We start from the raw sequence: 26485 nt of genomic DNA on the forward strand, positions 1-26485 counted from the left end.
TTTGTTGAAACGAATAGTACTTTATTCCACAAACAATTGTTATCAATTAACTTGAAAATAACAACAAATAGTATCGACAACTTCCTATAACTATATGAAACACTGATATATGCATTTATTATTCTAAAAAATATATGAAATTCATTTTAAACTGAAAGTTTGATGGTGACTAGTTAATAAGAGAGGAAAATCGTCTTAATAATAACATTACAAAACCAAAACTTAATTATTTATTTAATCTAACATATATAACGGAAAAAATATTTTAAATTATATGAGCGTTTTTGTTTAACTACCCATAGTCAGTATCAAACTTTCACAATGGAAATTTCATCCAACAGTTGCCAATTTTTTATCGAAAACTTGAAATCTTTAATTTTATTTGAAATAATCCAAAGTAACCTGATTGAAAAGAAAATGGTATCAGAGTTTTGAAATTTTGACTCACTTCCAAGTTTGGCGGCTAATTTAATCTTTTTACTAATGCATGTGATATTTGGTGGTAAGACAGCTAAAACTAAAACATTGTTTACTACTAATAAGCAATTGCCCATAATGGGCGTGAGACAACGTAATTGTGAGTGTTTGAAAACTACCAACACCTTTAGAAATTCCAACTCACTGGAGTTGAACTAGAAATTTTTGGTTATAAATTTAAGGACGTGAGGAAACAATTGGAAAGTCAATTTTCGTACACATAAAATTTTTGATAGTCTTAAAAATGAGACTAAATGAAGTTCCTCATATTTGTTTCAGGAATCAATATTTAATTATAACCCAGGCTCAAATGTCTATCAAAGCAGTTACTTTGACTGTTTTGTCAAGCTTAAAACTGGCAACTGATTTTAAAACTCCTAATCGAAAACAAAATTAAAACTACATTATACAGAAATTCGAATGGTTTTAAATACGAATTTATCAAAATATTTAAATAGCTTTTTCCATTGTTTACAATACATTTTATTTCACCTAATATAAGCAGTCTTGTTACTTTTACTAAATTTAAACTGTACAGGATGTCATCACTAACGATACTCAACAAAAATTGTATCTAGTTTTATCAGAAAACTCGGGAAATCCGGTACGACTATATTTGAAAAAAGCCTCCTCATTTCCTGATATTTAAATAATATGTACCATTTTCATTGATAATGGCAATGATTTCATATTATTTTTTCTGTATATTAATACCAAAATATAGTTTCTCAATAATAGTTAAGCCATACATACCATTTTCATTGATAATGGTAATGATTTATTATCATTTTAGTTACACTGCATACTATAAAGCTGTTTAGGTGGTAATTAAATGAAGATGTACCATTTTCAAATATTTTTAATGCCGGATTTTTCAAAAAATAACATATCTACAAATTTGAGTCAGCACTATTATACGTCTATAAATTGTATTAATAACCTTGATCTGAATCTTAACATTAATTAAAAAAGTAGTTTAATTTTCATAACCATTGATCTGTCAAATACCTCAAAATTTTCAATTGATAATTGAACCCAAAACCCAAAACAAAAATTTTTTCAAACTTCCTTGTGTCAAAAAGGGGACGATATTATCTATACAAATAACAAAATTATTAGGATGTGACAAAAAGAGTAAAATGTTGTACATGTTTATAATCATCCATTTCACATTCTGATAATAAAAATCTAGATTTGTATTTGCGTCTCTAGTTTTACCATAAATTTTTTATTTATCAAGACACGTTGAATTGATAATAAATAAAAAAAAAGTTTTATAATTAACAAGATTGGGTTACAACCCTCAGATTTCGTTGAAATTTTAGTATGTTATAGAGAAAATCACACTGAGCATAAAGGAGGTGGAAAGCATCACTTCAGGTAGTTTTTTTTTTGAAGAATCAGATAACTCTAATAATTTTTGGAAGATAGAGAAAGCGTTATCATTCTGTCTTCCTTAGTCGAAACAACTGCCACTTATAGAAGCTATTCATATAAAAGTATTACATATATATATTAGGTTCGGTTAGGTTAGAATCCCTTAATGTACTTTTTTCCGTTTGAAGAATCAAAAAGGGTTGGGGGTGGTGTAAAGCTTTAGACCAATTATTTACACTGTCCTATTCTGTCCATCTTTTATTTCTTTTAACGATTAATTTAAATATTGTAATCACTGAAAAGTTATTACAATTATTTGATTCTTCAAACGGAAAAAGTACCTAAAGGGATAGTTTCCGCACCCTATAGGTTCAGTGTAATTTTCTCTATAACATACCAAAATTTTAACGAAATCGTAGGGGTGTAACCTAATCTAGTTAATTACCAAAAGTTTTCTTATTCCGTTTTTGTCAAAATGTCGACATTATCTTCACAAAATGTCACAACGAAATTAAATGTGACAAATCGAAAATATTTTATCTTGAAGGATTTTGTTGTACCATTTCAATATTTGAATTTTCCCTGGAATTTCGACTCAGTTTTATGGTTGCAGCAATAATCAAGAAAATTCTTAAGGTTAAAAAATAGTGTTATCAAAAGCTTTGATACCAGCTGTGTAATTATGTCAGTGTAATATTACAAGAATGAACTAAAATATTTAAATCGAAAATTCAAATTATTTTGTGTAATTTTTTTACTGTTTATTTTCATGTTAATATATTCTCTTTTGTTTTTAGTTTCATCGATTTCAATAAGTGCGACATCCTGTACACTGAATGTTGATTCAATGTTTATAAATTAAACACTAACTGACTAGATTATATAAAAGTGAGTAAATATCAATACAAAATACATATTCATATAGATACAATTTTTATTCTCTTCCTTGTAAAACACTTATCAAAAACTCCCTCTTAATATTTAGAAAAAACAAAAATTAAAAGTTATGTTTCTTTGGTAAAAAACATCCTTGTTATTTCAATTAAATAATAGGGAAAGCTTCGGTTTTCTTTTTATTTCTTCAACTTTTTAGGTTTAATCATTCCCTTACCTCTCGTAACTTAAAAATCGTAGAACTGCTTCATTTTACTATTCAGTACTTCAAAAAAAAACTGAAAAAGCTGTTATCACAGAAACATAATATTCATCTTCTCTTCATTTTTTATCAAGCCTCAAAATGTTTATATAAAGCAGTTACATAGCTCATCACTTGCTGCCAATCCGGCCGCTCCAACTGAATCATGTCAGTGATATTCTGAAAATAAAATAATGGTTTGAAAATTGGCTTAACCTTTTTTTCTAAATTTAGTAAAAATATTTTTAGACATATAGATAGAAACAACAATTTAATCACCATTTTTATTATTCAACATAATTTGAATTAAATAATCCATAGAAACACATTACCCATGTGCCTATCAAGTAATGAAACTAGCGTTGCTATTGACAAAGTACGCATGGGCCACATATTAGCAGCTGTCAGCTGTTTAGCCTGAAACCTACTCGTTCGAATGCGAAGTATACTGTGTCTGTAGACAAACCAGTATAGCCGTGACCTTCGTTTGTAAAGGGCTGTTTTTTGTTTTGCATAAAAAATGATCGACGTAAAAATAGATTGTTGTGAAAATTTACCCATGAAAATTATAATTAAGTGTATAATAATAATGAATGTTTGTCGCGTTCACGTGTTTTTGAGTTATTTAAGCGCTTTCAAGATGGCCGAGAATATGTTGAGGATAATTCAAGTTCGGATCTGACCGTCGGCTATAAATACGATGTTTGCTGAATCTATAGGAATATTTACGGAAAATATTACATGAAAATTTTAACATGCGAAAAGTGTGTGCAAAACTAGTGCTTCGTTCCGCAATGTCTTTCATGTAGTTCCTAGCCAAGTTTTGACCACCCACCTTATTCGCTGGATCCTGCACCGTACGAATCGCGACAAATCTGCATTAAAAGGAGTTTGTTGAAACTTTCGACAGAAAAAGCGGAGCGCGTCCTAAAGGAACTGAGGGAAAAAGACTTCCTATAATGTTTTAAACAATGGAATATTCGCATGAAGCGATGTAGGGATACAGGAGGGATAAATATTGAAAGTGATAATAAATAAATATGAATAATATCAAATAATAAAATATTTTATATCACCAGTCTCGTTATTTAATAGCCACACCTCGTATTTTGGGATACAGTATGTTGGCCATATTCCAACGATATTGTGGATATTTTCAATCCCTTGAAAATTCAATTCCATAAGGGTGCATTTCTAATGCAATTCGCGGACAAAGTGGAGACACAGCACACATGCTTGGCATACGAGAAACAAGTTGACATTTCTATTTAAAATCAAGGTTAAAAACCTTGCTGACACGTTCCACAGAGGTTGCCAGCTTCAAGATTTTACGTAAATGCCGTAAATAACACATTCGAATTGTCATATTTCGCATTTTGATTTCAAATAATCTAGAATAGTTTCTGGAAGAGAAAATCTTTTTTTGTATGAATATTGAATCAAAAGACGATCCAATTATACTTAACCTCCTAAACAAGACTGCGAATTGCATTAGAAATGTACCTCAACAGATTCCTCAAACTTGAAATTGAGCAAAGAAGAGCAAAGGTGCTAAATGTAGATTTTAGCTGAATTTGTAATACTCTTGACAAGCAATAAAACAGCCAACAGTTTTCCCTGGGACCGACTTACGAAGGTTGTGATTGAACGTTACTTCAGATAAATTCTACTTCGATATTTCATGATTTTTAATATAAAATTCAACATTTTTTAAGGTGATCCTACATGTGTTTTGATAATTTAAAAAAAAAGGTTAAATTGTTTCAAGGAAATTGATAGATAGGTTGTTTATAGGAATAGCAATGCTTGAAGTGAGAATGGTACACACAAAAAACTATGAATAAATAAGAAAATTTTTTCAAATTCTAATAACAATATTCGCAGCATTTGTACACATGTATAATATAATATGGATTTTTCTATAAAATAATATAAATATCTATGTAGTTATTTATATATGTTCAAAAAGAATGTGATTCAGTACCCAGTCAAAAATTTTAATAATTATTCAAGCCATTTTAATAGTTGGAATACTGAAAACGTCAATATAATTGATGCGTGCTATTGAAAACTCACGAATATTATTTTCAACAGCTGTTAAGGCACACTTTGAATGTACATTGGGGCCAATACTAACAAAATTATTAGTGGTATAAGTTAATAATAAATACTTTTTAAAGAAGATAAAAAAAGTCCTGAAAAAATAAATTTTCATCTAATTTCGCTCATACCAAAGTTGTAGGTACACCAACACTTTCTGCAGCCGAAAATGCCAATGAAAAATTTCTTCGTTTTTCTTGTGGCGTTAAACTATCATAAGGTATCTTGTCTGGCAAGTAAGTATGCAATAATGCACATAGTGCGAGTCCGTCATTCCAGGAACTACTGAAATTTGTTATATCGATATTTCTGTACCCAACGGTTTTGTTTTGACACCATTTTAGTAATGCATTTCGTTTAGAACCACCATTTTTAACTAATCCATTTAGAGGATCTTTTCTTTCACCTAAAAATGGAAATACAATAAATAATAATTATTCGTTAATATACAACATTGATAGATATGTATTAAAGACAATAATTGAGCTGATAATTGCAATTGAAGGAGTGCCAATGTAAATATCTGAAATTCAATGAATATATTAGCGTTAGGGTATGTATAACTAGAGACATATCATTTCCAATCTACATTCAATATGTTTATATAGTGTAGAGTGATGCAGTAACTTGACATCAAAATGTATCACTTGTTAGATATACATATGTAAATCAAGTGTCAAAATTTTGATACAGTTACTAATAAATGAGCTTGAATCAAAATGGCAACGAATATACTTACTCAAATCGGAATAACTGTTTCTTCTTGAAAAATCAATTCCTTTCTGTAGAATGGTTTCTCTATAACCATCCTCATTTTTAGGTTTAACAATTTCATTCTTCGTTATTGATTCTGGAACACATATCGTACTTTTATGTTTGGGTAAAAAGTAAGCATAAATCATTATTTTATATAACTTTTAAAAATGAGATAAAAATAAAAGATAGATTTATGTCATCAAGGACTATCTATAATATGGCTCTATGTATTGTTTTGTTATATCTCAAAGGGATTAGGCAGCATTCTCTACGAAAGCTACTTTGCTCATGAATCACTATATACAGCCTCCCATCCAATATCATTATAATCAAATATCAAGAACTAAAGAATATTGTGAACATAAAAGAGGTGACATTTTCTATAAATAGTTTCAAAACTTATACAAGGTGTGAAAGGAAATAAAAAATATGTTAATTGTGTTATCATTTGACGACCTCGTATATAATTTGGTTAAAATCATTAAGTAAGAGGAGACATTTCAATGATTTTTTTTTACTTTTGTTCAATGAAAACACAAAATAGATTCGTAAAAATACCAAGAGATGACAAAACACTTTATACGAGGATGGTCCCAGAAGTACCTGGCCCAATATCAAAAACACAAGCATTTTGGAAAATAATATCAATTTTTCAACTTTTCATGTCAAAAACAAAAAATAATCCAAGGGAGCTAAATCTGGCAAATAGGGTGCATTACATAGTAATTAATACTTTAACCAAAAAATTTTAGCCATTGCAATAATGGATGTGTGAACTGATGTATTGTATTGATGAAACAAAATTTTCTTTTTAGCCATATGCGGCTATTTTTGCTTGATTTCTTCGCTCAAACGTTGCAATAAATTCGCATAATACTCGCCGTTTATGGTTCTTCCTTTTTCAAGATAGTCAACGAAAATTATTCCACGCGCATCCCAAAAAACGACGCCGTGACGTTACCAGTAGATGGAACGGTATTTGCCTTCTTTGGAGCCTCTACCTTTTCAGTCCATTGTTTTGATTGTTCTTTTGTTTCGGGTGTGAAGTGATGGACCCAAGTTTCATCCATGGTTATGAAACGGCGCAAAAATTCAATTTTATTTCTATGAAATATTGCCAAACACTTGATAAAAACATCTTCACAGAGCTTTTTTTGTTCCATTGTGAGCAAAACGGAGCTCCCATCTTGCGCACAGCTCTCTAATGTCCAAATTTTTAATGTAGCGCACTTTTTGCAAACTGCTAGCTCGCGCACTTTCGTCGACAATCATCCAGTACCGCCTTGTCGATTTTCTTTAACATTTCTGTAGTAGTTACCTCATTTGATCGATCATTGCGATGCTGGTTTTTGCAGGTCGTACTCTCTGCTATCCAATATTTTACTATTGATAACGAAGGAGCATTCTCTCTCAGAGTAGAATCTAGTTCAGCTTTTATATTAGTTGCGTTGAGACCTTTCAAATAAAAGTATTATATAACATAATGATGACAAAATTTTTTCCATGTTTACAAATTCACTGAAAACGTTCACTATTGATGGCTGCTAAACAAATACTGAACGACGTGGCGTCTTTAAACTTGACACATATGATGTATAGATTGTGGATTTTTTGAAGCAACTACCGCAATCTTTAGATCAGGCCAGGTACTTCTGGGACCATCGTCATATATGAGTTGCCCGGATTCATTATTCTCTCTCATTAATTGTTAAAATTTAGTTTCCATGAAAGCATTAATAATGTATGAACAGCGTTATAGAAAAAATATAGTGTTTTAATTTAGAAAACTTACTCATGACACAATATACTAAAATTCATAAGTAGACATGAAAGTATGAGTAAACTAAAATATTATTCGAAATCAACACAAATATTTTGAAAATACTACGAATTGTCTACTTTATAAGAATTTGAAATTGATATGCTATACTAATGGATCATTTATCACCACCGAAGCCACAAAAAAGACAAAAATAAACAAAGTCTTATACTGAACACACTGTTTACACTACACCAACACTAAGTATTATACTATCTAACGCGCGTTTCCATAACCAAGTTATCGTCTTCAGATACTTAAGGTAGACAATGTATTCAGTATGAATATCACCAACGGATCCAAATATTAGTTACAAACTTGATAGTGATAGAGTATTTTATTATTTTGAGACTTGGAAATTTCATTTATAAGAACAGAAATTAATTGAGATCCAAATTGTTTCACTGTTAAATTACAATTCAGAACTTCATACAAGTGAAAATGTTTCTCCGATATGTTAAAAACATTTTGTTGAAAATGCTGTTAAAATATAATATTTATATGACTGATTTCTAAATTTCTGACAAACTAAAAAATTAGCAATACTTGCCACTTATAACGTTTTTACTCCATTCTCGATTCAATTTATTGGGCTGTTGCTCTTTCAACGGAGTTTTAGTCTGAGTTACGTTTGTGTTGATATCTGACCAATCTGGTGTACGTAACGGAGAAACTGGTGAAGGCGTTGGTAATATAGAAGGACTAGAAGGGCTTCTTATATCAGACGTTACTGAATTTATAGATGATGTAGAACTACTTCGAGATACAGTATTTAAAGCTGAAAGTAATATATGTTGCAGATGATTCTAATCGTTTTGTTTTAATTTGGATATTACCATGTCATAAATCTTGAAAGTTGGCTTTCAAAATTCATGATAATTCATCATACTCTTATGATTTTATGCAAACGTTACTAATGAAAACAAATGCATTATTTTTAATGTGCTCAAAGATTAGGGATAGGTATTTGGGCACTATAATAGAAAACTAAAAAGTCTTTCAGTTGAGGTAATAAAGTAATTGATGTCTGAATAAATTTGACAGTAAACTTCGATATATAAAATAATGGAAACACAAATATCATGATTGATAGTTCAAAGTATTTTAATACACTGCTGGAACCATCACTTATCTAAATTTAATGGATTCATTGAGATTAAAATGTCACACTAAATCTTAAATTTCGCAAAATATCTCAAGAATACCAAAACCTAGGTACATGAAATCTTTTTCATAGTTGACTTAATTCTCCATGTAGAATTCAAAAATATTTCTGCACTATAGAGCATTCCATTTGAAAAATCGTAAGAATGATTTGTTTAATATTTGCTTGTTGGTTAGGTTAGACACGACTCTGTTTTACCGGTACTACCACCGCAAATACTCCTGCAAGCTGTTCAACACAATCTCGCCTAGAACAGTTTTTGCAAGATCTCCTCGATAGACAGACGTGGGTCATGAACACAGAGTTCGCCTGCAGACGTCCAAAACTTCAATATATCGGGACTAATTTCTTTGGAAAAGTGCAAGCCTGTGGAATCAGCTACCAAGGCACGTATTTTCCGAGCACTACAACCTACAGAAGTTTAAGATAAATATCCAGGGTCATCTCTTGGGCACCACTCGAACTACTCAAGTTCAACGGGTTTTACCCTCTTGTGCTTACTTTTCAAATAAAAAGAAATTTGGAACATTCTGTATAACTACAAATAATTTTAGATGGTATCTGTGATTGGCGTTGATATGACAATAAGAAAAACATTTTTGCTCAATAGAAATACTGGGAGTAACAAAAATTAATCCAATAAAATAAGCCCAAAGTTGTTTTATTAATAGCCTAATAACAAATAAGCGTTAGATTTGCAGGTTAGTATATTTTCATTTATATTGAATCCCAAGTTATCGCAAATAATCTAAGCTTGGTAAATATGTTTACTCACTTGTTTTGGGTAAAACTGGTTTTCCTTGACTCTCTATACTTTCAATCAATGATTTAACAGATTGTCTGCTGTTTTGACGACTCAAAGCAATATTTTTCCTACGTAAAGCCACTTCTTCCCCTGGAAAACTGGAAGGTCTTAAAGGAACTGGTTCAGATACCACTAAAATATTCAAAAAATGCAAAATATTAAACTTATTGATGTATAAAAAGAAATTGTAATTGTACGCCTTAACATATATTTTATAGCAAGAAATATTTAATCTAGTAAAGAATACGTACCAATGTAAGATATACAATCAAGGTGGAAATCCAAAATATTTGGAAAGTTTATTAACTATGCCATTCCTATATCTTTTAATTTACCTCGTTTGATTGTTGGCACTATTTTATGTACTATATTCTTGACAAAACACCCACATTCACTCACACAGACATCAAGTCATGCTTCACCAATCCTTGAACACATAAATTTTACATGTTTGGAACCAACAATTATCCACGAAGAAGATCAGTGAAAAGATTGATATTTACTGTGAAGCACTAAGTTATGGAGAACCTGTTGATGATGATGAGATGATAAAGTATTGTTCATTTCTATATAATTTCTGAAAATATTTAGGTGCAATGAAGCTCTACATGTAATTGAATTAGCTAAAGATCTGCTCAATGAGTAGGATAAGATACTAATGCATTTAAAGGAGGATTCAGTGGACAGGCCAAGATACACTAGAAAGCAAAGATGATTAAATTTTAGACTTGATATTGCATTATTTACTTATATTCAAAAATGTAAATTTTTTGTTATTTGGAAATCTAAAATTTAAACTAATTAAAACCAGGTTTTTTTAGAAAATACACATCTAATTTATTAATATTTTATATAAATCTTGATAACGACTAAAAAATAACAATAACAATACCAGGCACATTTTCAACAGAATTACTCAATTGTTTTATCAATTTCTTCTTCTGTCGTTTCTTCATCTTTATTATTGACAGCGGATTTGGATTCTGTTGATGTAGTAGATTTTCCTGTGACTGAAATATCAATACTTGATTTCACACTTTCGCTTTGTGGAATATCTTTAGAAGCGACTTTTGTGATGTTTTTAGCTTCTAATTCTTGAAATACCTTTTTTGCGGCTGAATATGTGATTTTGTTCTCCTCAGACTTATAACTACTATGAGTTGAAGGCAAGTTTTCTTTTTGGGGTTTTTCAATTATCAAACTTTCAGCCAAATCGACATTTAGGTCAGCTTCATATTCCTTACTTCGATTTTCCTTTCTTTCTTCTACAGATTTACTATCAACTTCTTTTATTGGTTCATTACTGACTTGATCATCTTCAAGTTTCAACTCAGTTTTTGCATCATCTGCAATTTTTTCAACTTCTTCGGATTTAACTTTAGAAGCAGAAGCACTTTGTAATACGTGATATACTTTTTCTCTTTCTAAAGTATTGTAATCGGGAATGTTGTTACTATTCGCAAAAAACGGTTTTGTGGCATCATCCAGGGGTACAAAATCGATAATCTTTGGTTTTGAACTGTTTTCTTCGCCTTCAAGTGACAATTTTGGATCGTCAAAACTCTCCGTATCACTTACTTCTCCTAAATACGTAATGTCGTAACCCATTTTCGGTTTATTTATTTCGCCAATCAATTTGTTTTCTGGAGTTGTTTTAGATACACCTGAGTGAGTTTCGTCAAAACTTTGAGTTTCCAGGCTTTCGAGATTTATGAGATTTAAATTTGAAGCGTTGGATTTATTGTGCGAAGTGTGTATAGCTGCATCTGAAGGATTTCGAATATCTAGTTTTTCTGCAGTGTTTGTGACGGCTATCACAGAGTAGGATGAGGTAGCCTAAGGAAAGGTATTTAATTAGTAAACGTCCGAAAAAATGACGATAAAATTAGAGAAAAAAAATAAGTAGTCATTAGCTAGTATAACTACATACAGTGATACCCCAAAGTTCGAAAAATCACTCAAATATAATTTACTCATCTCAGTTTTAATAAGGATTTTTGTTTTTATTGTTGCTAGATTATCTAAATAGGCAAATTTTTTATAATAAACATACCTAATTCCTAAATATTTATTAATTGTCAAAAATTAGTAGTAGTCAAATGATATAAGTCAATATTACTGTAAAACAAAGTCTTTGAACATTATTATTTTTATTCGATTTTTAACTGGTAAAAAATATTCTTCAAAAGCATTATATAAAAAACAAAATAATTATTGGGTAGTATATATATTCAATGACTTTGCAATAGCAATGAAACAATGATTAAAACTTTATAGACAAGTTGGCAGCTACTTGAAAATTTGGAAAGAAAATCTTAAGAATAATTTGTCCTGCTTCAGTTGTCTTGTAATTTCGCTTTGAACAGAGATTTTTCAGATTTACTTATTATCTATCTATCTAGATATTTTATGTATACACGTCTCGGTCACTATTATAGTATTTGTGCAGTAGCAGTTTGAAATGAACGTTTTTTTAAGAGCAACGTATCAATCTCAAATTTCTCGTTAAATTGACAAAAACTCCGAATGAGTGCTATAAATTGTTGCCAGAAGCCTATGGGGACAATTCTCTATCTGGTGCGCGTGTTTTTGAGTGTTGTAAACGCTTTAGTGAGGGCCGAAAGAGCACTGAAGATGACCAGCGTCCAGGTCGCCCTGTGACTATTTCAACTCCGGAAACAGTGACCGAAATAAACCAAATTGTGCGTTCAGATCGTCGAAATTTGACACGAGGAATTACACATGACAAAAGTCTGTGCGAAGTTAGTGCCAAAAAATCTGACTCCTGACAAAAAGCTCTTGCGTCAACAGGTCTGTTCAGAATTCCTTGAAAGGTTAGAAAAAGATCTGCTTTGAAAGGGACCCGATTTGAGTCGATGGAAACGGTAAAGCAAAAAACGGCAGAGCTTCTAAAAGCGCTCACCAAAGAAGACTTCCAGCACTCCTTCGATCAATGGAAAAAACGTATGGTGTGTGGCGAGTTTTATGATCAAAACCTTTTTCATAACCAGTCTCGTTATTTAACAGGCAAAACTCGTATTCATTGGAAATATTGGGAATTAAGAATTTGTATATGATGTTGTTATGCTGGCCTTAAAAACATAAAAAAAATCAAAAACGGAAGAGGCACATTATTTTTGACACATCAAAAAGGTCAAAATATTTTTAGGATATTTAATACTGGCCTAACCAAAAACTAAATAAAAATGTTTTATAGTTGAGCATGTTTATGCAAAACACTCATTATGTTTATGAAATTATGGATACAAAATATATAACAGGCTATTTACAAAACTTCAAAACATCCTCTTACAAATTTTTTTTCCTAAAATAAAACAAATTCACTTTAATGAAATAGTCTGTTCTATCAATATGTATACCAGTTACAGTTCAATGAACATTTTCACTTGAATGTCCTGATTATAAATCTACATTATTAATATTCTAGAAGTAAATCTAAATCTTTATCGAATGTGTAATAAGAAATTACCAGGTAACAGTTTTTATTTATTTTAGAACACTTAAATATTCAAATTTTCGCATTTCTGGCAAAAAAACGGGACTGTTCATAAATCTACGGGACAAAAACCTAAAATAACCATACGTTCCGTTCAATACGGGACGTATGGCCAGCCTAGATATTGTAATTTAATAATATATAATCATGTTATTCCATACCAAAGAGATTCGTGTATTATCTTACACTTTGTCAAATATTAACTTATATTAATAGGAAATATGATGATTTATTTTTACCAGTTTTAAGCAAAAAAAAACTCACAATATATCTACTTTCATCAGGTAATATCTGATTAAAAATAAGCGCGAAATGTAAATTTATGTCAAACTTCTATTTGATGTTAGAAACAGTAAACATCCATTAATATACATGTTTTGTGAAAATTTTACTCTGTACATTTAAAATCCAATAATGAATCTTTTAGAAAGATAGGATTTCATTTCGAAAAACAAAATTTTGTTACTACCCACTAAAAAATATCCTTATTAAAAAGATGAATACTTACTGCTCGTCCCTCATCCGCCTTCTCCGGCACGTTCTCAACGTTAGGCGGCAAATCCATTTTATCAGAAAACTTCTCTGATTTCTTGATACCTAATTTACTCGATTCCAAATCAAGTCCCGTTGCATTTTCCTCCTCATTACGAATTGCGTCTGCAACTTCACTTAAAACACGATTCTGAGATTCTAGTTCAAGCAATTTTTTTTCATCTTGTTCTGGTTTTTCGATACCAGAGGGAAGTCCATCTTGTCTAGGTATATTGACTAATGTACTTGAAATTTCTTGGACAACATCGTCCTGACCTGTTTCACTTAAATTTTTATTTCCCTCGGTCATTTTTTCCATTACAACGTAACTGTCATATGAACAACTGTCAGTTAGAGTGCGGGACTCTTTGTCGACTTGATTTTTAGAACGCGGTACAGGTAAAGGCTTCTTCTCAGTTATTCTAATTGACAATGGCGATATCGATCGCTGCGTTCTTGATGGGAAGTTTATGTTTGCGTAAACTGGATCTGGTTTTTTATATCTTTGTTGGGACAATCGTTCAAAGTGTTGTGCAAAAGATTTGACTTTTTTATCGTTTTTTGTAAATCCCATTGCGGATTTGGGTCTATTTAGACTGTCTGTTGTTGTCGTAATTGCGGGTTCAAAATGAAGACTCTTAACCTCTCTTGGCACTGACTTTTTATTTCTATATAAGATTAAGTGTCTTTCTTGATTCCTATCTAAGGTACCTGCTTCTTTTAGTGTAGGACTAGAAATATCCGAAGTAATAATTTTTCCTTTTGGTACCATCTTTTCAGATTTATTTAGGGTATGAGCAATGCCTTTATTCCCCAGTATAAAATTATCATTGGTATTAGGTGGATCTCTATTTATTTCGTATTTATTAGTAGTCTCGAGTTTTTCTCTTTGTTCAATATCCAATCCTGGTAGTCTATTCAAATCCATAGTCTTGTGAATTTTTTTCTTCGCAGCTCGATTTCTTGAAGAACTCATTTTTCCAAGTAGTGCCTCTAAATCATCGGCATTATCTGCTTCACTAGTTGTTACTATTTTTTCCTTTGATGAAGTTTTTTCTCTAGTTCTGGGAAGTATTGGAATTATTTTGAGACCATCAGAGTTTCGATCAGATACTTCAGACGTTTTGATGATTACTTTTTGATTCGTCTCAGGAATTGGTTGTGTTATTGATACATCTACAAAATTACTTTCTTTGTCTACTAGTTTGTTCAATAATTTTTCGTCATTTTTAGAAGGTGCATTTGAAGACTTTTCGACTTTGTCTTTGTATCTTATACTATTATCATCTTCAGACTCACCACAGGTGACTGGTTTTTCGTGTATACTCGATTTTACAGTTTGTATAATCTTTGGATCTGCTGTTTTACCAAGTTCTGCGTTATGAGTGTATAATTTACTACTTAAATCCAAATCCTCTTGATTTAAATCAGAGATTGGAATGACTGGATTAGAATATTGCTGATTGGAAATATGAATCAAATCCATTTCTTTCTCCTTCAAAACTGCAGATGGAAATTTTTCATTTTCAGGTGAAATAATATCTTCAGCAGAAACTGTATCTGATTTATATTCCGTACCAGTTAAATAACTTGAAGTTAATGATTGAATAAGCTTAAGATCATCATCATTAATTTCTGATAAAGGTCGAGAATGTGGTTGATTTTTCACGTTACGAATTATATCCAACTCTTCGTCAGTTAATACTTTATGTACACTTAAGCTTGCAGTTTTTTGAATAGATGGCGGAAATTCAGACACACTCTTTGTTTGTTCCGACAATACGTTTGGTATATTTTCGATATTAAGGTTGCTATCATCTGAAGATATTGGAAAAACTGGTGCTTTTTTTAGTGGTTCAAAATCGATAAGCTGTTTTAAAGGGGAGTGAGATTTTTTGGTTTCTTTGAATGATGAATTTGAATTGGAATGTTGTTCCTTATACATTATTCCTTTATTGTCGGTAATAGGTAAAACTTCTTGTGGATGAAGATTTAAATCGACACGTCTTTTTTCTGGAAGGAAATGCTTCGAAATAAATTTAGGTTCATACTTTTCAGTTGAATGATTAGTAATTCCTCCATCTATATCATCAAATAATTTAATATTTGTCACTTGTCCATCTTTTAATTCAAAATAAGAATCGTCAGAAAATTTGAGTTCTTTTGGTGATAATTTAGAGATATTAGGAATATTTGTCTCATTTTCAGTTTGTTTCATATCTGATATTAATTCTGGCGTGATTTTCGTTTCTTTTTTCTCCTTGGGATGCGATTTATTAGAATTATAACTATTATCTTCTATTATACAAACTTCTTTTTGCATTGGTGTAGAATTAATTTGATTTGGTTTATCTTCGGTTTGTTTGATCACCTGAGATACTCTAGTTTTTAAGTAATGTTCAAAAATATGCTCCATTTCTTTATCAATATCTCCCGTACTTTTATTTCTTATTTCAATATCTGATTCTGATTTATGATCTTCATTATCCTCTTCTAAAGATTCGATGGAACAAGTATCGGTAGAAAACCTCTTCTTGATTTCATTTACTACGCCTCTGTAACTTAAACGGTAGTTTAGAGGTGAAGTTACTCCGGCTCTATTTTCTCTTAATATCTGGTGATAATCATAATCAATATCTCCGTCTACATCGTCGTTTAATTCATGATCGTCAACTTGGTACTTATTAATATTTCTTTCAATCGCAGGTTCATTATCTTCTGTAAATTTCTCGGTATTGGATATATTAATGTTCTCTTTTTCTTTATTGATTGAATCCAATTTTTGTCTATCTTCGTCTATAAGTTTTTGAATCACTTGAAATTTTTCCGTAATATTTTTGATAGCTTCACTAGCCTCAGATACAGGAGAGCTATTTTTATTCTGTTCTGGTTGTTGCAATTTGTATGGTCCTCTTTGTTTAGCTCTTTCCAAAGTATCATTATAATTTAAAGAATCATGTTTATCTACTTTTGAAACTGCGATAGTTTCCACTTTTGCAAAATTAAGTACTGGTCTTTTAGGTGTAGTAATATTTTCCATAACAATGGGTTTTTCGGCAGTGGTAATATTTTTATTACTAATGTTATTTTCTGTGACCTTCTTTATTTTTTGTTGCAAAAGATCTACTGTTATATCTCCTTCCACTTCTCCAAATTTCTTTTTTAAAGTATCATTATATATTAAGGAGTCGACAGGGCTCTCCGTAGTATTACATGGTACTTTTTCTTGGTTTGGTCTAGTATCTTCCTTTTCCGACATCGAAGAAACTTTATGAATAATGATTTCAGCTTCTTGTACATTACATACGCTTTTATTTTTATCTACAGACTTTTGTCTTGCAAAAGTGACCAATTCTACGTTTTGGGGAATGTTTGGAGTTGGAAGAGAACGTCGTAAGGTGTTTTTGAAAGAATTTTCATTGTATGGCCCTACTTCATTGGTCACTATGTTAAATTCGGCGCTGGATAGTGAGGAATCACTAGGGCTGTGGTACATACTCACATGAGATTTTTCATCAAAAGAAAAAGTAATATCATCATAACTTTTACTTATTCTAAGTTTTGGAGGTTCCTTATGAGTTTGGTTTTGTACATCAGATTTTCGTCTAGCAATATCCTTGATATCAGGATCATATATAATTTCTTTTAGTTTCGGATTCCTGAGTACTGATTCTTCTGTTGGTTTGCTTATTGGTAAAGTTTTAGCTTTATCAGATTTCTTTAAAGTGTTTTTTCTTTCTTCCAAAGCAGTAAGTAGTTTTAAGGCGAATTGCTGTTCTTTAGTTAATTTCGATTCTGGCGTATTTTTTGGTATTGATTTTACTATTTTTTCTAGTGTGGAATATTTCACATTCTGATTAAAAATACTGGCTTGGCTGTTAACAACTGTAGCAAAATCTGAGTACCTTTTCTTATAATTTGAAACAGAATCGCTTGGTACTAAACTCGATACACGTTGTTCTATACTTAAAGGTAATTCTTCTTCAGTTAAATCTTCTGTTTCTACTGTTCTATATAACTTTAAATTAGTATCGATTGGATCTAACTGATGTAATTGATCAACGCTCATACTTCTACCAATTATAGATATTCGTTTTGGGTTTATAGGTGAAGCTAAGCTATCGCTTTTGCCTTTAGTATTTCTATCTATTTCTCGAATGATATTTCTGATTTCTGGTGCTTCTTTTTCAAATGTGGCCATATCATCGACGGTTTTTACTTTTGGATTTTTGAGAATTTCCATAAGCTTGGGATTTGTTAGAACTGAATCTAATAGTGGTTTACTAATTGCCAGTTGATCTTTAGCTTTTGGTGCTACTGGTTTAATTTTAAGATAGTCATCTTCGTAGATGATTTTCAATTTTCTAATTACTTTTTGTTCTTCAGTTAAGAATTCATCCGGTATTGTTTTGTCTATCTCGGCATGGTAATTATGTAACGAATTTAATAGCATTTCTTCTTCCACGGAGAGAGTTTTTAATCGCTTCGATTTCAAAGTTTTATTTTCTCTTCTTTTCACCGAAACTGTTTGAGGTACAGGGAAAGTTTTATCTAATTTTGAACCTTCGGAGATAGCACCAGCAGCTTTTTTCGCCCTGTCTTTATTTCTATTAGGTCTCTTTATAAATATATCCATTTCTTGATTCTCTTTATCGGAGGATTTTAAAGTTCCACCTAATTCAAATAGAAATACAGAACAGTAAAGTTTTTCCAATGTTTTTCCAGCGCGAACACACACATACACAAAAAGCAGTAATGGATGGTTTTTGAAGCAAAAAAAAGTTTTGAAAGCACATAAACTATTCACACAGTCACAGTTGAATTGATTACCGAGAATCGGACTTTAGTTTTGAATATGGCGTAAACGTTAAATACATATAACATGTTTCTAGGCGTACAATTACAAATAAGCTAAGTTATTAATGGAATCACTACTACTTAATAGATTTTTAATAGTTACAATCAAAGTATCACGTAGTATACAAATGAATGTTGTTATTGTAAATATGTTATAAATATTCAAAATAGTTGATGATGCATCAATACACCATGTTTGCGTGTTGCATAACCTACAAAGTTATAAAAAGAGATGAATCGAGGAAAAATAAATTAATTGGCCATCAAGTAGGATGATTAACGATAAAGGATAACATTGCCAAAGCATTAGCCATTCTGACATCTATAAGTAAAAGGAGTACAAGAAAATATACTGAATGATAGAACTAGAGAAAGAGTAAATACTTAAATTGGAATTTGCAAGTATAGCATAATAATAATTCTAAAATAACTTAATGAACGGTATAATACACAGCAAACCATTATTTTTTATCGGCTATATTCACATAACTTTCCTAAAATTATTCAATTCCCATTCATTATTTAGAAAAAACTGTGAATCATGAGATAACATGTGGTATGAACTCGAGAAGAAGAAGAAATCTTTTTGTGTGACAATTCTTTGCTTTCACTCTTTCGCAAAATATGCTATCTTACTTTAATTGTAACTGTCTTATATATTCTATGATTTCACCTGAATGAAAACTACCCTTACCCTTCAATTTTTCAATTTCTGCTTTTAATTGTCTTTCTCTCTCCCTGTACTGTTTATTTTCTATGATCATTCGTTGAAGGTCTTGCTGAGCTTCAGTCTTGAAATCATTTGCTACCCTAACAGATGTTAAAAGATCATCTTGGAATTTTTCCCATTCTTCATTCTGAATAGAACATAGATATAAATCTAATGTTTTGATATGTGGGAAATCAGGATGAGGGTACAAGAAACAAAAAAAAATACCTTAGATATTATTAAATGCAAAATAAAAATCTAATTTGTAAAAGAAATATATAAATGTTTATGTTTACATTATGTGATAATAGACTTTCTCTCAGGAAGAGCCCAATTCAAAATCTGGGATGTCAAAATTGTGATGTATTTTTCATTGTTGGGTTGATATCAGCAGATTTTTTCGATTAAATCCTCGATTTAAATCAAACGTTCTTTTATTTTTTATTCTCAAGTAATAAAAAAATGAAAAAATAAATTTAAAAACAAAAACAAAAAATAACTAGACAAATTTTGAGTTTGCTCATTTTTCTCAACATAACAAAAATGGTGCTTTGCCTCCTTTTCTACATCTAGTCTGTTGTTTAAATTTGAATAATCCAATTTATAGAAAAAAACTAAACATCCAGAAATTCTTTGACTGATGATAACAGCTTCACGACTTCGTGTGAACCACCACTGAATACTATTCACCTTCATTCATTATTATACAAAAACATAACATCTTAAGAGCTGAAGTGACAATGTACTTGTTATGAATACGTACATTTCTGTTCACTGAAAAAGCCTACTGTCATTGTCAGTGACAGATAATTCAATAATTAATTCAAGTTCAATTGAACTGGAAGTGTACTTGGGAACAAGACGGGACCTTGCGCCGAAAGGTTGGGTCTGGAGTAAGGAAAAAACAACTCCCAAGATGTTGCATTGATTAATTTTTCAAGAGAACATTCCTTTGATTGATGCTAGTACTGCTTTGCAACAAACTTTCCAAGATCCCGTCCTACGGCATGTGGACGAATCAGAGCTTCGGATTCGAAAAACTGTGCAAGTGCTAGAAAAGCTTTGCTTTTAAATGAGTGCAAGCAATCCAGAGTTGTGTTTGCACTTAATCATGTGTATCGTGAACTGGACCTTTGGAAACGAATTGTCTTCACAGATGAAAAATCATTCAAGATCACCAAATTCAAGATTTGAAAAGCAATATGTTAACGGAAGTAATAAGTCCGTCAAATATTCAGTAAATTTTTGGGCTTGGCGTTTGTTGGAGAATTGGTGTAACCTCAATATTCTAGAATAACGTTAAGTAGCCATCGGTAAATAAAATCGTTTGCATCGAAGTTTTATTTACGGATGGCTACTTGCAATAGGCTTTAAAATGTCTAATATTTTTTTGCTGCATATTTAAACCCAATATTGAATACTTCCTGGTAAATGATTGGTTTGATCTACTTTTAATTTTTCAAGCTTTTCAATAACATTCTTCTGACTGCTATATACCTCTAAACAATCAGCAATGCTATTTCAGCAAAAAACTGATTGGAAGTACTAATTCCTTGTCGCCTTTGCTCTAGCTAGATGATTCAGGAATATTCAATTATTCAGATAACATGTCATCATGGATTGATATTATGGTCAAATACAATATAAGAAATATGTAAAATAATATTTTACTTTACAATAATTAATTAAGATTTCCGGTGATTTTAATATTATTAAAGCTTGTAAAATTTTTTAAACTCATGGAATTCAAAATTCAATATTCAAATTGACTTTGACAGAAATATTGATTAATTGAAATATTTATTCTGATTACTATGGGAATTTTCATTAATTTTTGATTGGTTTGATTTTGAATAACGTTGAATTTTTTAAAGTTAGGTCGTTATGAATGTAGTTGAATATTCATTGGCTAAATTATAAACGACAATAAATTTTATAAGTGAAGCTGAAATTTATTGGTTAAGTGAAATTAGTTGGTTGTTAATGGCGTTGAATTTTCATAGATTTTGTTTTTTTGAAATCTAAAAGATATGCATAAATTACACTAAGGTTATTTAAATCAGTTTTTTTATTAATGCATTGATCATTTTGGGCAATATATGTTATTTCTAAAAGTAAACGTTTTTTGTAGTTTTTTTCAGTTGTCAAAACTTTGGCAGATTCATAATTCATATCGTGTCTTTCGTGATAGACATGAGTCGCTAATGAACATCTATTAGGATATAATCTGCTATCACTCTTGTGAGAAGTTATTCAACTGATCAGTGACCTTTCCGACTGACCAATGTACTTTTTGTCACAATTTAAACAAGGTATCTCATATACGATGTTAGGCAATTTATTGATTGAATATTAAGTGTTTGACTGTATGCTATTTTAATATTTAATATTAATATTAATATATATATATATATATATATATATATATATATATATATATATATATATATATATATATATACATATATTGTTTGTGTCCTCCTCTAATAAAAACAATGTAGTCTATCAATTCTGCTTTAAAATAAAAACAATCACGATTATCTAATATATCAATTTTTTTATTTTTTTGAACATTAAGATTTACCCAACCTTGTTATGGTATTTTGAATATATTATCATGAGGAATTACCCCACAATTAAGAATACAAATAACCTACCTAGTTAATATTCATTTCACTTATATTGTTATCTTAGAAAATAACTAGTATATTGTTAAATCACTATTAAAAATTATTGTCAGCTTCTAACGGTTTTCAGTATCCCGTAGGTGTGGCATTTATTGTTTTTCCAACAATTCCATTTCAAATTGTGTTGTGATCAACGTATCCATAAAAAATGGTTATTCACTGATACTTAAAAACCGAAATTACTCTTGATATATTCCCATTTCACCAACAACGTTTGTTTTGAGATTAAAAAGTTTTATAGTCGAGCATAAAAATTTATTATCAACATTATTAAAAATGTACAACAAGTTCTTTTCATAATTATTACATAAAATCAGGTTTATTTACCTATTAAAGTATCCATGTTTCTAAGAGGTAATGGTTTCTTTTTGTAAACAATTCGACCTAAGACTTGCTAAATATATGATCTACCCACTGATTAAAATTTGTGACTAACTGGAGTAATATTTACCAAACTGACAACATATCTTATCATAATTTATATTACAACAAAAATCGAGGTATTATAAAATCGTCAATGCAAATAAATGTACCTTTTATATAATTTAACATTATTAATATCATTGTTTCAAACTTATACCTATGTAGTTTTATTTAAAAAACTGAAAATTGTTATGGTGTTGTAAACCATTATATTATATGGAAAAGTTTTGTTTTATTTCAAATATATCAGTTATTAAATAAAAAACAAGATGCATGAAAAGAATATCCTAGATAGTATTCAAGGTGTCTGTTCATTATACCACACCACATCAAACATGAAGATACTATTTGTATTATAAAGTCTGACACTCAGAAGCGCTTTTTTAAGATGTAAACCCACTTCATGGTAATTCACTGAGAGAGTGCCACTGCCTTTTTAATTGGACTTGCACAGAGACAACAATACTTTTCGGTCCCTTTAATATGTCGACCAGTTTGCTTTTATTATTTTGTTTTTTGTATTCATATCTTTTAAAAAAAGATGGAAATTTGGAGTAAACTCTTTCCAGTTTCGTTTTTTTTTTATTTGGGTAACAGAATGAATAGAAAAGAACAGATTTCTGTTTGTGCAAAATGGTTAGGTTTGGTTAATAGGTCGAAAATTTTAACTAATAATCAACAAGAAGATGATAATATACAAAGATTATTGCTAGGCTACAGCTGGAAATATCAATACCAATCTGACCAACAGAGCTTTAACAACACTTCCAGACCAACATATATATATATATATAGTGTAGTAAATAGACATCTTCATGTATATCCTATTTTATGACTAAGTTTTTCTATTTTACTAAACCAGCACCTCTTCTGTTGTCCAAACGATATTTTGTCAAATTAAAATACAGGTTTTAAACTTTTATTAGACATATATTTGAAACTAGATTATTGGGTGCCAACAAATGAAGGAAACAGTTGAAATCAAAGAAGAATCTCGACATTAGCAGAGAAGCCGTAAATTTGGGAGTGAGAATCACTCACACTCTCACTTGAACGGCCGATCTGAACGATACTCTGGACAGAGTATGGAGGTGAACCTGTCTCATAAGGCACCCCGAGGAAAATTCAGACTAACCTCCACCTTACCTTACTTCCTACATCTTAAAACCTATCCATAATCACATACAGAGTAAACGCCTATCACATCTTACCTGACTCTCTCCCCAAAAAAACTCTTATCTTACGATAATCTATTCTTAGGTACAGTGAATACAAGTGCAATATAGTTTGTTTCGATATTGACATAACACCCATCGAATCAAACAATTCCTTTGCCAAAAGCACACTTCTCATCCCCTGGGTCACTACTTTCCTCAAAGCGCAAAGGGAAACTTCTCTATTTTCCCCTTTGATGCTAGGCACGGCATATAAAGAACTCCCTGAAAACTGCCTTGCATTCCTCGATAATGTTTAATTTTATCATCTGGTTTATTCACATCATAGATTTGTTTTGTTTTCACAATGTATAGATGTAATGTATATTACATATAAAATCTATATTTTAAAGGGTAGTATCGTTATTTATTGAATTTTTCGTGTGTATACTTTTTAGATTTTGTTTTATTTGTGTATTTATTTATGTATTTGTTTGGTAGCTCTTTTCTACAAATTATAAACAATTTCTTGACAATAAATCATTCTTCTTCGAAGATGCAATTGTGACTGATTTCTACCATTTAAAGTTGTTTCGAAATTACCCTAAATTTTTTCTGTAAACAGAATTAGGATTTTTAAGGTTTGTTTGTTCTCCTTTGGTGATTTTGCCCATATATTCCACATCATTTTTCATTTTTTTCTCAGTTTATCTTCTTTTTATCACTCTTTCTTGTCTATCTGTATAATTGTTTGTCTTGTACATTATTTTTAAATCTACTTCTTGCCTTTAGAATTCAAATTTTTGTTATCTGAATGAACCAAATACTTACCTCTTCTGCTCTCTGTTTCTTCAACTCGTGGACTTCATTCTCCAGCATTGCATTCTTCTGTTCTGTTTCACTAAGATTTCTCTGAGTTTCTGATAGAACAGCTGATAACTGTCTTTTATCTTCTAATTGGCATTGACTCTGAACCTAAAAAATTTTTGAAACATTAAACATAAACATACCGACTCATAAAATATGTATTTACCTGTAATTCATTCAGAGCTTCTTGAAATTCTTGCAACTGTTCATTTAAAACATTCTTTTCTTTTAGTAGTTTTTCACATTTGTACTCTAGATCAGATTGAGTGGTTTTAGCATTATTTCTAGTAACCTAAAAATTATTATTTATAAAAATCATATAGAACTTTCCAAACAAAAACTAATATTTTACCTTACACTCTTCTTGTAGAATTGATACTTGCTCTTTTAATTTCTCTATTTCATTTTTACTTATAGCAAGTTGTTCCTTCAAATGGGCAACTTCTGATTCTAAACTATCTTTTTCTTTTCTTGCATTGTCTAATAATTCATCTAATTCAGATTTATCGCTGAGTGCTCGATCTTGTTCCAACTCGTTGATCTAAAAATAAATAATTTAAAATGTTTATGTATTCCTCTAGTTAAGCATATTCTATTTTTTTTTTTTGTAAAATCAGTTATTACCTTTGTTCTTGCATTATCCAGCAAATCTGTCAACCTATTTATTTCAATTTGTTTTCCACTACATTGGTCCTTAGCTTGCGCCAACTCCTGATCGAGTAGCTTGTGTTCAGCATGTTTTGCATCTAAGGTACACTCCAATGTTCTTACTCTATCTCGTAACTGGGATATTTGTTCATCTTTTTCTGTAACACAAAATATAAACGCTTTCAAGAAATATTTTCTAGAGTTTTCTGAAATGTATTTGAAAATTTCTGATACAAATTATTATAGCTCATTTCACCCTCTAGTTCAGTTTCTATATTGTGTCGTTGTACTCTTATTTTTTAAGTGTGAAAACTACCCTAATTTAAAAAAATTATAAAAACACATTTTAATCCTTAACATGGGTAAAGTTTGCCTTCGATCAGTTAAATAAGGAATGTTTTATTTCGTAGAATACAATTTCATAACATAGCAATTTTTATAATATAATTAAATTGATCTAAACAGAAAAAAAATTTACATACATACATATATTTACATACATAGTCAAGCATTACATACAATGAAATTTACCAATCTGGCTCATTAATTTTATCATCATCAAAGTCATATTGTCTTTGTGCTTGCAGTTTTCATCCGAGCACCCAGAACAAGTGAAATTGCAAAACAATCCAACCAGTGTATAAAGTATAAAGTGCCGTACCCTTTTCTGCATTTGCAAAAAATCATTTTTAAAAGTTCATTGGTGAAGACTTATTTTTATTACTGATTTTTTCGTAGAAAAAAGTTGAAACCGACCTTTTTGATCAAAGTCGCTCAATTTTCATGCTTTTTATTATTTTAAAGTACTAGTTAAACTTTCAAAAGATTCTGAGTTTTCCTTGAAAAATGCAAAGTTTTACCGTTATTTGACTTTGAATCTTCCAAATTAGGCATTTAACTAATAAACTAACCATTAATATGCCTTATCTGGGTTCTTGTTGGTCGTAGAAAAATTAAAAAAAAAAGGATTTTGTTTGTTTTTCTAAAAGCTACAATTTTGCTCTCTACAGTTTTTTGATGAAAAGCAAATTTTTCCAGTTATTCGCAAAAAATCTATTGAAATGTTGATTTTCTTACTTTCAACCACAAATAACTCGAAAAATATTAGTTTTGCGAAGAAAACGTAAAAAACATTTTTTTCTTAGAATTAGTTGTTCTATCGATTCCTTTAGTCATAATGTAAAAAAATTCCTCCCTCAAGAAGAGATGGAAACCACAAGATATTATCACAGTACAATTCCACAAATTATTTATAAAAATTACTCCATATAAAGTAATAAAACATCTGTAATTTAAGTTTTTATATTTAGATGTATTTATTAGAAATAACTACTAAGTCACAACAATTTAAAGAAAAGTCATGTTATAAACCATATTTAAGAATTTTATCAGTTTATCGACCCTCCCTATACATATACCACAAAAATAACGACAATTTCATTAATCATTTACATATAT

At 30.3% G+C, this 26485-nt stretch overlaps 1 protein-coding gene across 7 annotated transcripts in view; it reads right to left on the bottom strand.

Annotated features, from left to right (window-relative positions):
• LOC130892099 (cytospin-A-like) overlaps window positions 1-26485 on the bottom strand; it is a 161390-nt gene continuing 134905 nt past the window's right edge. For 6 of the 7 annotated variants that reach the window (XM_057797339.1, XM_057797340.1, XM_057797338.1 and 3 more), the window contains 7 exons: window positions 25004-25185; window positions 24732-24920; window positions 24546-24671; window positions 24344-24487; window positions 19234-19396; window positions 13660-18356; window positions 10447-11470 (listed from right to left, as the gene is read on the bottom strand). In XM_057797339.1, coding sequence (XP_057653322.1) covers window positions 10547-11470; window positions 13660-18356; window positions 19234-19396; window positions 24344-24487; window positions 24546-24671; window positions 24732-24920; window positions 25004-25185 — 6425 coding nt within the window. In that variant the 3' untranslated portion in view covers window positions 10447-10546. Of the gene's footprint in view, window positions 3170-5220; window positions 5496-5828; window positions 5940-8214; window positions 8443-9604; window positions 9767-10446; window positions 11471-13659; window positions 18357-19233; window positions 19397-24343; window positions 24488-24545; window positions 24672-24731; window positions 24921-25003; window positions 25186-26485 lie in introns of those variants that run through there. The other variant, XM_057797343.1, reaches the window with a different exon arrangement.

The sequence above is a fragment of the Diorhabda carinulata genome, chromosome 3 (assembly GCF_026250575.1).
Source record: "Diorhabda carinulata isolate Delta chromosome 3, icDioCari1.1, whole genome shotgun sequence".
Lineage (NCBI taxonomy): Eukaryota > Metazoa > Arthropoda > Insecta > Coleoptera > Chrysomelidae > Diorhabda > Diorhabda carinulata.